This window comes from Nematolebias whitei, chromosome 9 (assembly GCF_014905685.2).
Source record: "Nematolebias whitei isolate Nwh7 chromosome 9, NemWhi1, whole genome shotgun sequence".
Taxonomy (NCBI): domain Eukaryota; kingdom Metazoa; phylum Chordata; class Actinopteri; order Cyprinodontiformes; family Rivulidae; genus Nematolebias; species Nematolebias whitei.
In genome coordinates, this window is record NC_056506.1 from 34,573,698 (window position 1) to 34,585,920 (window position 12,223).

Consider the following 12,223-nt stretch of genomic DNA (forward strand, 5'->3'; position numbering starts at 1 on the left):
TATATATATATATATATATATATAGATATAGATATATATATATATATATAGATATATATATATAGATATATATATAGATATATATATATAGATAGATAGATAATAAATGTGACTTTGCTTAAAGCCCTCATACTGAAAAGAACATTTCCTTCCATTTATCATCTCGCTGTGTTGCACGTCTTTTTTTTTTGTCGGGCAGTAATTCTAAGCATTTATTTTTAGACAAGCCCCTCCATCAACGTCATTCGTCAACTTCCAAATGTTTCTTAAATTTTAGTGTTTGCAATAACTTGGCACTTTTTATCATGCTACAATCAGAAAATGTATCTGCTACGTTCAGATACACATTTAAATAGTTTTTCGTTTTTTGATTACCTAAACACAATTACTTTCATCATCATCATTGACTTTATTTCAGATACAATATAAGATCCATATAGAAAACATAAAAAACAATAAAACACAGAATTAAAAAGTTTTTCTATAGAGGCTCAAAAGCCAATGAGTCCATAAAGTAGAAAAGTATCGCACAGAGCTTAGTCCAGGGTTGGTCTAACTAGTTCATATTTTCTGGTACTTTTTTTTATTACTAAATATGTTTTTTGTTTGTTTGTTTCTAACATTGAATTTAGAACTGTTATTTGCTGTCAGCCATTTGTCCAATATTTCTATTTGTGAAGGAGGATGATAATAGTTTTGACTGTGTGTGTGTGTGTGTGTGTGCATGTGTGTGTCTGTTACCAAGATATCTCATAAACCACCTGACTAATTTTAATTAAAACTGCACAAAGTAATCCTTTGATGTACCTTTACAACTGACTAACTTTTGGACTCAATCCAGTTCACGAGGGCTGAGAGCCAACTTTATCAAACAAAGAAGCTGGTCATTTAGTCAATTTTACAGATATTGAGCTAATATTTGATGTATTGGTTTCAGTCTGAAACTCTGACATTAAAGGCAGATCCTTCAAACACAAGGTCTTAAACAAAAGTTGTAATTCTGTTGTTTTAGACTAGTTATTTGTTTGGGTCCTTGTGTTTTCATATTGGACATTTTTATGCATATCCTTTGGCTTTAATTAATTATTTTCTCTAAAACATTTTCTGAAAGTGTTGAACTGTTGTTGTAGCCATTGATTTGATGCCTTTAGTTAAATGGTCATTCTAACTGGTTAATTCAGTTTAATTCAGAAATACTTTATTAATCCCAGAGGGAAATTAAATGTTGTTGTAACTCATCATCCTGGTTCCATTAAAGAGTTGTTCTAGATGCTGATGGCTGTGGGCAGGAAGGATCTCTTGTAGCGGTCTGTCCTACAACAGATCTGAAGAAGCCTCCGACTGAAGACACTTTGTTGTTGTATGACAGTCTGATGAAGTGGATGCTGAGGGTTGTCTATAATGTTCTTCATCTTATGAAGAATCCTTCTTTGTACAGTCACCTCCAAATGTTCTAGAGGAGTCCCCAGAACTGAGTCAGCCTTCTTTATGAGCTTGTTGATCTTTTTAAAGTCACTTTAAACCACAGGATGTCTTTATGTCGGGTTAAAATAACCAGATGTTTCACTGCAGAAAGTGTTTATATTATAGTTGCATACAAAATTTTTTGACACTTCTGTTTAAATGCCCTGCTCATCAAAATCTATCACAAACTTGTTTTCTGCACTTGCCAGCTAACGCAGCAGGTCAGTATTTGAATGAAAATGCAGCACAGATGTAAAAGATTCATCTCTGCCCTTCTAATGTTTTTTTCTTTCTGCAGCGTCTCTGGATGTGTCAGACCAGCCCTCCATGAGTTCTCTGTTGAGGACGATTATAGCCAAAGATGGTTTCTTTGGGCTCTATCGTGGCATCCTGCCAAACTTCATGAAAGTCATTCCTGCTGTCAGCATTAGCTACGTGGTTTACGAGTACATGAAGACCGGCTTGGGGATAACAAAATGACAACTGAAGAAGAAGAGGAACATTCTCGCTATTTATTAAACTTAAAAAGACCTGAAAAGATATCCAAAATGACTGATGGACATCAAACATACTGAGCATGACTTCATGGGCTAGAAGGTTGTATGTTTTTATAAGCTGCCTGCTAGTAGTGTTTGAATCAGATGTGGTGCGCATGCTTTATTTTTTATCTTGAAAAGTTGCACATTACACACTTCCTGTTTTTACACACAGACCTGAACAATGCTTGACACATACATTTCTGTTGATACATTAGTAACAAAAGTTTTATTTATGCTGCTGTTTTTTTTTAAGTCTTTAAACTGTGAGTAAAAAAGAGACACAAAGTTTTTTTTTCTTAAGGAGGAAACGTGTTTTCTACAGAGAAGTTTGGATCTCATCCCATGCCACGTCTGTCTGAATAAGAAAAGAAACACTACGTCTGCTGAACTGTGCATTTGGCTACACACTGGAGATAGATAATTTCACACTTTTTAATTTTGAAGCACCTGCTCTCGAGGGACTATACGCCGTCAGAGGTCAGCGCTCCAACCATCAGCTCTCAGCTGAACAAAACCAGGCCTCAAAAAAACTTTTTAACACTGGACAAGCGTGTGTGTGTTTAAAAACACACGTTGTGCAACGTGAAAAACATTGTTCTTTATAATCATTTTAATGTGCCTTACAGCCTCTTGATGCAAACTTTGAAGATGAGTTTTTTTAGCTGTATATACTGTATTAATGCACTGTTTATCCATATGTTTTACTTATTTATTGGACTCTTTGATTAAAAAGTTATAACTAGACTGAAATACCTGCAAAGACCATATTTTTTATCATGTGTGGCTTCTTTTTTGACGGACACACCTACAGGCTTTCATCATTTACAAATGGCTCAGCATTTTCTTTGTGTTGTCAGCTCTTAAAGAAATAGTGAACATTTGACCCTCATTGAAGCTATGTTTCCATTCCAAAGGCAAAGTTAATTTTGGATACTTTTTTAAAAAGTTGGTGCAAAAAATTGACCTTGTATGCATGTTCCAAAAACTACTCTGATTGTTTGCTAATGCAAAGCAAACTGAATTTATTTACATGATGGAAAGCTGGTAATATAAAGCACTTAGTGGACAAGTGGAAATTAGACTTGGCAGCTAATGAGCAACTGTTCATGCAAATAAAGTGCTTTTAAACGTTCTAGTTACACTTTTGTCTTTTAATTTGGGTTTTATGTACATCTTATGTCTGCTGAACAGTTTATTAATGTATTGTCATTGTTTTATTTGTTCCATAAATAAATATGAAACATGCTTGACATAATTTGAGATCTGCATGCACTATGTATGTAACAATACAAATATAGCTTGATTGATTTGCAACTTGGAAGACATGAAAGAGATCAATGTGATGCTTTTAAGTTCGTTTCATTTTTCCTTAAGTGTTTCAACGCTTGTTTGTAAAAATAAAAATTTGGCAAAGCTTTAAAGCCAAAAATCAAGACTGTTCATTTTTTTTTCTTTGGTCCATGTCAACATGAATCATATTCACATTATGCCTGCACATGTGGTCAGATTATCACTGCTTAAACAAAACAATCTGATTCACACTACACCTGAGATAAAGCTGTGACCAACAGAAGACGAGCTGTTCTATGTAAAATAAAAGCTTTGACATTATTCTGTTTTTAGTTCTAGGACTTCTTCTACAATCATGACTTTTGGTATAATTTTGAAATATTCAAACACTTAAACCTTAAAATAATAAGCAGGGGGAAAATGAGTACACCTATACCAACATAAAAATGTGTGTATTTTTTATTTTTTAATTATACATCTTAAAAGGAACCATGACAACACCCTACATTTGGAAATATATTCACATCTAAAAAGGTAGATACCTCTAGTTTATTGAATTAATATGAAAGTAAAATAAAATAGTTTATAATTATCATTATACAGTACAATCTTCATTTTCAATTGTAAACAATAAGATATAATAGATTGATCCCACAGGAAATTGTTGTGCCAGAGTTTCAGTAAGGAACATACAAGGAATCACATAAAAAAAATAATAGAGAATATAAAAAATAACAGAGAATATAAAAATACCAGCAATAAAGTTCTAAAACTGGTCAGGTGCAGACAGAAACATTAAAATATTTATTGTGGTGCAGGTATTGTCCAATGTGTAGAAAAGGGGTAGAGTTGAAAAGTTTGATATCTACAGGGAGGAAGGACGTTCTGTGGAGCACCTCGAATAGTGAAGTTGAATGGTTTTCTTCTGATTTGCAGTAGAGTTAAGCAGCATGAAATTGATATTTAAGTGCATAAAACAGGTTTTCAATGTGGCATTGTAGCACAAATCTGTTTTACTTCATATTTGTTTTCTTTAGTAAAAGAAACGGTCCCTTGCTGATGACGTCACATTTGTTCTCGCTCCTGATAGGTGGACCGTTGAAACCCTTTTTGTCCTCAGCGCTCGCGGTTGTTGGGAGCACAGTTCGGTTTGTGTGTTGCAACTTGCAAGAGGGGAGGACGGTGAGAGCCTGCTGTCCCGCTGAGCGACAGCTGGTGTCGGTAAGTGTTTATCGGTCTGTTTTTTAGCTACTCGTTGAAATATATGCTATTACATTTACTGCGAAGCTTTGTGAGGATTGACCTCTAACTAACAAGTTGCCGAGTTAGTTACAGCTAGTTGTAGCTAGCTGACTTTGCGAACAGCTAAAAATATTTCTCCTGGACTGAGGTGAGGTGGATGGGAACAGCTGAACATCCAGCTGGGAGACTAACAATAGGTTACATCTTTTTATTCGACATTTAAATTATTTTTGTATTTATATTCATGCTACACTCAAGCTTCAAGGAATTGAAGCTATGACAGATAGCTTCAAGGTGGAGGTGGGAGTGCATCAAGGATTGGCTCTGAGCTCCTCCATGTTTGCTCTGGTGATGGACCGACTAACAGATGAGGTCAGGCAGGAATCCCCGTGGACTATGATGTTTGCAGATGACACTGTGATCTGTGGTGAGAACAGGGAACAGGTGGAAGAGAACTTGGAGAGGTGGAAGTATGCACTTGAAAGAAGAGGAATGAAAGTCAGCTGTAGTAAGACGGAGTACATGTGTGTGAATGAGGGAGGCAGGAGAAACCGTGAGGCTACAAGGAGCAGAGGTCAGAAAGGTGCAGGACTTCAAGTACTTGGGGTCCAGGGAAATGGGGAGTGTCGTAAAAAGGTGAAAAAGAGTCCAGGCAGGATGGAGTGAACGGAGAAAAGTTTCAGGAGTGATTTGTGACAAAAGGGTCAAAGACAAAGTTTACAAGACAGTGATGGGGCCAGCTATGTTGTATGATCTAGAGACAGTGCCGTTGACAAAAAGGCAGGAGAAATAACTGGAAGTGGCAGAAATGAAGATGTTGAGGTTCTCCTTAGGAGTGACAAGGATGAATAATATTAGGAATGAGATCATCAGTGGTACAGCACAGGTTGAACAACTGGGAGATAAAGTTAGAGAGGCCAGATGGAGATGGTTTGGACATGTCCAGAGGAGGGACTGTGGGTATATTGATAGAAAGATGTTAGAAAATTAGCTGCCAGGAAAACAGGACATGGACATGGAGACGGAGGTAGTTGGAGTGAGGACAGAGGGAGATGGAGAAGGATGACTCGCTGTGGAGACCCCTGAAGAGTGAATAGCTGAAAGAAGATGATGTTCATGCGACACTCACCATTTATTTTGAATTGTCATTTTCTGTCATTTTAGTTCACGATACCTTATCTGACCTCCTGACTGAGATTTTTGTTGTTTTCACTGCAGGTTTTGTTGCATTTCAGTGTTTTTTGTTTTTGTTTTTTTACAAACACCATAAACATGCAGTTTAATGAAACCGGCCTTGTGGAAGAATTTGTTCCGGTGGCTCATTCGGAAATTGTTGTTAAAAGAGAATATTTAAAAATAAGCTGTGTCAGCTAGAACAAATATGGCTATTTTATTTACAGTAGCAATATGAATTTTCCATGCAGAAAAATCATGCTACTTTTGGGTAGTGTCAAGCACAGCTGACACTTAAACAGTTCCCATTTCTAAAACACTCTATCAAAATGTTTCATGTCTCAACTTAATTCAGTAGACACTTTTTATAAATACTATAAATATGAGTAAAGAATAGTTAAAACCAGTAAGAATCAAACACAAAATTGTCGTAATATGTACAGAAAACCTATTTAACACAGAATACAGAGGATCACCATTTTTTTTTTGGGGGGGGGGGGGGTTGTCAAAGAAGCCATTCTGTTCTTGCATCATAAGACAACATGAATAATACTGCATGTTTGATCATTTTCTTATTACTACGTTTTGTCTGCATGTTTTCCACAGCAAAATAGACACTATTCATGTTACAGCACGCATCTTCTTTTTGTTTAATTTACGTCTTAAAACCAGCTGTACAGACAGAGCATGGTTAGTTCATGTCCAAAGCCGTCCTAAAAGTCACTTTCTTCTAATATTATACAACATAATGTGAAGTGAATGAAACCTGTAGATATTAAAAGTATGACGGAAACAAGATGCAGGGTTATAAAATTAAAACAAGAGTGTCTCAGTGATTTATTTATTTTTTTAAATAGCTGGAACATAAAATAAAAAAAATAAAATCTGGTTTATGATTTCTGTATTTTCTGGAAAATTCTGATGTTGGAGCTTTTCTGTTTCCTATTAGTAATCATCATTGAAAAAACCAATTGCCTTGTTTGCTTTTTATCCACCAGTAGCATAATAATCAGTGAGGCACGATGGGCAACACCAGTGACAGAGTGTCTGCAGATCGCCATGGAGGGAAGGCTCAACGCTCCGACAGCAGCGGGAGTCCCAAGGACCAAGAATCCAGCAGCAAGATGGTGGACAGCACAGATGACCCCAACATCTTCAGTACCCACGGACTGGAGTCCAAGGTATAATCCAACACCTTTTACATTTCAAATTAAATTCTTAATGTAGCTTGTTGCTGAGATGTTGCATGTATTTGTTTTCAGACCTCAGGGGAAAAAGAATTCACCCCTGATATGGATGATCTGGTTAAAACTGGTCCTCAGGCTCGTCCCACTGTGATTCGCTGGGCTGGAGGAGGAAAAGAAGTGTACATAGCTGGTTCATTCAATAACTGGAACACAAAGATACCTCTAAATAAGAGGTAAAGAGGATGATTTTGCAGACGACATCTTACAGTTACTGTTTTTACAAGGGAATCTTGTAGTGATAGCCCACTTCTGCTTGAAGCTAACTTCAAGAGATTGCATCGCTTGTAGCTATTGTGCAGTTACATGTACTAAAATCTCTGATTATTCCTCTCTTCTTCTATGTTTAAAGCCACAATGACTTTGTAGCCATTCTGGACCTGCCTGAAGGAGAGCACCAGTACAAGTTTTTTGTGGATGGACAGTGGGTTCATGATCCCTCAGAGGTACAGTTGTTACTTTTTATGTGTTTGTTACCTTCATAAACATGCAAATGAATTCTGAAAGTTTTTGCATCATCATTCAGCCAATTAGCCTGCTGTGCATTTTGCACAGCAGGCTAATTGGCTTTTAACAACTAAAACTTTTATTAACCTGTGATTGTATCATGCATTATTTATCTAAGTGCATTGCTCTGAGCTCTTAGTTTGCGCTCATCATGGGAGTGATCTCACAAAGCAATAACTATTGCTTCTCAGGTTCTGATTCATGAAATAAAGCAAAAAAAAAAAATAATTAGCTCATTTGCAGATATTGACATTATCAATATATTTTAATGTGTCATTTTTTCCTCTTCTTATAGTTGTTAAAATACTGTTTTGTTAGTTTTTTTCTTATTATTCATATTTCTAGTTTCTGCTGAATTAGCTAAGTTCTGGGACACAGTTGTGGGTCAGGTTGTTCTTTTGTGTCAGGAGAAACAGAAAACAGCACAAACTTCCATCATGGCAGGAGCACGTTGGACTAGGACAAACGGAGCCATCGCCACAAAAATAATGTTTATTTAGACTCTCACAATAATCGCTCATAATTGGTTGAGAAAGACAAACGTAGACAGCCGTTCAGAACTGCTTTTTTGTGTTTCCAGGTTGAGATCAACATATATTAACTTTCCAATATTCATGTGAAAAAGAACACTTTGTGCTGATTAATGAGAAAATAATGCTCACATATTCTGCACCACGGTGTGCAGTGTGGTGAGAAGAGAGAAAAGCTGCTCATTCTTTAGCATGCACTTTATTGGGATTTGTACATATTACAATAAAATTAAAGGTAAAAAGGCCTTACTGGTTTATTTATTCATTTATTTAACTTCGTCGAACAGTTTAGCTGATTTATCCTTGCAGTTATAATAGAGGTATAAAATATTAGATTTCTAAACGAGAAAGACGAGATTTATTTACACTGTCAGTTTAGGGTGGAAAAGCAACCCTTAACCCCCAATGATGATAAATAACTACCTCTTAAACTCTCACTGCAGACTAACAACTGGAAAAGCCTCCAAAGAAGGTCCAAATGGTGAATGCACAAAGGAATTACCTAAAATCTACAACAATCAGAAAATAAAAATAAACATCTAATTGATGATTTGATATTTTGACATTTTAAGTGAGTTAAACCAATATAGCTTTTTCCCCATCTATTCTACCTTTTCTTTGTACAATTGTATCTCAAAGAGACCCCTTTTTGCTTCTTATCACTGATGCACCAGTCAAAAAGAAGAGGTGACAAACAGTGAGAGGAATAAATATCTTAAATGGAAAGGACTAACATTGTCTGGAAGGAGTGTCCTTAAGATAGGGAGGATTTGTCAGAGAAATCGAGGTTTATTGTGTCATTACCCACCGACAAGATAAATGTGCAACAGAAAAAGAAACCAACAGTTGCCTACTGGGTAAAGCACAGCCTGAAAATACACGCGTCCATGGTTTACTGACTTCGTTCATCATTTGATACTAAAAATAAATGGTGAGTTGACAGCCTGCTCTGTGAGCTGCTACATGTGCTGGCATGTAAATAGTAAGCTCCTGCTCCTTTGCCTCTGCTGCCTAGCAAATGAACAGGATGTGGTGTGTATTAGCACTTCACTTTACACTAGTGAGATATATTTTGAAAGTGCAAATTAAACACCACAGTGAGCGTAAACGGTATTCATTAAAGTCTTCTTTGCAACATCTGCAAGACAGCCGATCCTCCTCTGCTGCTAATACCAGGAAAAGCACAATATCAAGTACAGGAGCTCCAAGTCTCCATCATGAGATGGGGTTGCTCTGGTTTCTTTGGATGACAGTATGTATTTTAAACTGTCCCATATCTTAGCTGTTGCAAATAAAATGCAGTAATGTATTTATTGACCAAATGGCCACAGATCACACAGTAAATTTACTTACCTTAATGAGCAATATGTTATGTTTTTTATTAGTGTTTTTCATTCTAGATGTTTAACAAAAATGTCATTTGGTGTCATCAGGCCCTGCTTTCACTCCTGCTGATAACCTAAATGTTTGATCTGTTTGACAGCCAGTGGTAACAAGCCAGCTCGGCACCATCAACAACCTGATCATAGTGAAGAAGTCTGACTTCGAGGTGTTTGACGCTCTGCAGGTCGACTCTCTGGAGTGCTCCGACACGTCAGGTGAGCCTGCGTTCAGCTACCCTCACTTCTTGTTGTCCTGTTTTTGATTTGCACATCTAGACTGTTGATTATAAATTTTAATGCACCGTATTTTCCGCCGTGAACGTCGCACCGCCCTATAAGTCGCATCAGTCCAAATATGTCTAAAAAAGTGGAAAAATCCATAAATGTGTCTCTTTGCCGTATACATTGCATCTATTATGCATCACTGCTGACGAGTCGCGTTTGTTATGCATCACCGCTGACAACCTGGAAATGTGGACCAAACCCGGAAATGTGGGCTGGTGTTGTGCCAAAAATCAATTGGCTGCCAAGTGGCGGCCGCAGGAGCGTGCACGGGAGGACTTTAACAAGAAGTGAACAAGATTAACACTTAAAAACAATTGTTTGTTTGCTTGAAATTATAGTAAAGGTGTGTCTCAGTGTAACTTTTACTTAATAAATTAACTTTTAACAGTCAAATCAGCTGCATTTTCAAAAGCCACTATGTGGAAACATGAATGTGCAGAGGGTGACTTGCTGCCCATTTCTCTGGAATTGAACAAGATAACCACCTAAGAACATTTATTTGTTTGCTCAACTTTATAGTAAAGGTGTGTCTTAGTTGAACTTTTACTTAATAAATGCACTTCAATGGTCAAATCAGCTTCATTTCGCTGGGGCGGCGCAGCGAAATGAAGCTGATGGTTGCTCCAGGCAGGCTGTGGCAAGCCAGTTGTCTTTAATAACCACTTTTATCCATTACATGATACAACGGCATGCCTTACTGCTCAACTGCCATCTAGCGGCTGAAAATGGTAGTGTTCAATATTTTCAGTCGGAATGAATGAAAACTGTCATATCTCAGCCAAAAATTGGTTTATAAATATGAGACAAAATCCATAAATACGTCGCTTCAGCATATAAGTCGTAGGGCATGCAAATTGCGCAAAAAAAGTGACTTATTCAGCGAAAAATACGTTAGATGTCAAACACGGCTGAATGTCAACGCATCAGTATTTGAGCTGTACACATGTTGATCTACTAAAGCTGTTTGTTTTTATTGTCACAGACCTGTCCAGCTCTCCTCCAGGTCCCTATGGCCAGGCGCAGTACATCTTTAGACCTGAAGAGCACCTCAAAGCCCCGCCCATTCTCCCCCCTCACCTGCTTCAAGTTATTCTTAACAAGGACACCAACGTATCTGTTAGTGTCTCCAGCTGTTTTTTTATTATATTTTCATTTTAATGGTTCCACATTGTGATTTAAAACTTTTACCACTGATCATTTTCTATATTTTTTTTATTCACGTCAGTGTGATCCTGCCCTGCTGCCTGAACCCAACCACGTGATGCTAAATCACCTTTATGCCCTTTCAATAAAGGTGGGTTCACTGATGGCTGAAATCTCATTCTTCAGATGTAGCTGGTGGATTTAAATACTAGCAATTTTTCTTTTTTTTTTTTTTTACTCCTTGCTGATTTCTTTAAGCAATTCTCTATGTTGTTTTTTTGTTTTTTTTCTTTGTGCAGGATGGAGTCATGGTGCTCAGTGCTACTCACAGATATAAAAAGAAATACGTCACTTCTCTGCTTTACAAGCCCATCTAAGCCTCCGCTCACGTGCGCCGCAGCACTTCTAAAGAGCAGCATGTTTGTATTCTGCTGTTTTCTTGTTTCATTATAGCCAAACGATGTGATCACATGTAGATAGATGTTGCACTGAAACAGGTTTACAGGTGAGCTGAGCACAAGTGGGCGAGGGTGCACTTCAGTCTACATGGAGCTTTTTAAAAAGGCAACAAAGGTTGGCTGTGTTGAGTTTCAGGGAGAGATAAGACCCATACTGTGGTTTTTACTGATAGCAACTACAAACACATGAGACTGACTAAACCGCTGTGTGTTGTGATTATTGTCAAGTTAGTTTGCAAACAGAGATAAATTGTGTAGCGCATGTTCTGTCGATCTGTAATAATGGATATTTTTGGTCAGGGAGAACACCTGAATATGAATCGTTTCATAGGATTTTGAATTTTACTGTGTTTTAATGGTTTAGTTTTTAATTGTTGAGTAAAACTGGAGCGATTGCTTGTCATGTGACCAGAATCAACCAAAAGATTTTAGTTTTTTTTTCTTTTGCTAGATCAGAAATAGCGGTTTTTGTTTGTCCTAGTGACAAAAAAATCACACTCGGATTTGCTATTTCCAGGTAAAGCATCAAAACAAAGAGCTAACACTTGCACAAAAACCCAAAGTTAGCTATTTGAAATGCCCTTTAGATGTAAAGGAAAAATAAAAAAAGTCAGGTGAGGTATTCAGATGCAGATAAATTAGATGGTAACCTTTCACAATAATAAAACGATACACCTATGACTGACCAAAAAGTTCCAGTTTACTCATCAGTCACAGAAACTAAGAAACTTGTCAACATGAATTTTGGCAAACGTCAATCTGACTTTTTTTGTATTTTTCTGCCAATAGTGGATCACTCCCCCATGGAGTCCATTATTTTTCAACATGTTACGGATGGTGGCGATTAGAAAGGGACGTACCTTGACCTTGGATAACAGTTATGGATTGTTTCTTTGGTCCTTGTTTGACCATCTGCACTATTGATCTGGTTGACACGGAGTTGCATTTTCTCTTGCGTCCACATTG

The 12,223-nt window shown here is 37.1% G+C and overlaps 2 protein-coding genes across 2 annotated transcripts in view; both read left to right on the top strand.

The window, feature by feature from the left end:
* Window positions 1-2,742, top strand: part of LOC119415139 (calcium-binding mitochondrial carrier protein SCaMC-1) — an 8,203-nt gene extending 5,461 nt beyond the window's left edge. The window contains exon 9 of the mRNA XM_037682286.1: window positions 1,763-2,742. Coding sequence (XP_037538214.1) covers window positions 1,763-1,944 — 182 coding nt within the window. The 3' untranslated portion in view covers window positions 1,945-2,742. The remainder of the gene's footprint in view (window positions 1-1,762) is intronic.
* A 1,703-nt stretch (window positions 2,743-4,445) lies between these two features.
* On the top strand, window positions 4,446-11,250 carry prkab2 (protein kinase, AMP-activated, beta 2 non-catalytic subunit). Its single transcript, XM_037681697.1, has 8 exons — window positions 4,446-4,514; window positions 6,707-6,889; window positions 6,971-7,128; window positions 7,305-7,398; window positions 9,473-9,587; window positions 10,639-10,772; window positions 10,882-10,950; window positions 11,099-11,250. Exons 2-8 carry the CDS (start codon window positions 6,731-6,733, stop codon window positions 11,174-11,176), a joined length of 807 nt encoding a protein of 268 aa, XP_037537625.1. The 5' UTR covers window positions 4,446-4,514; window positions 6,707-6,730; the 3' UTR covers window positions 11,177-11,250.
* The last annotated feature ends 973 nt before the right edge of the window (window positions 11,251-12,223 follow it).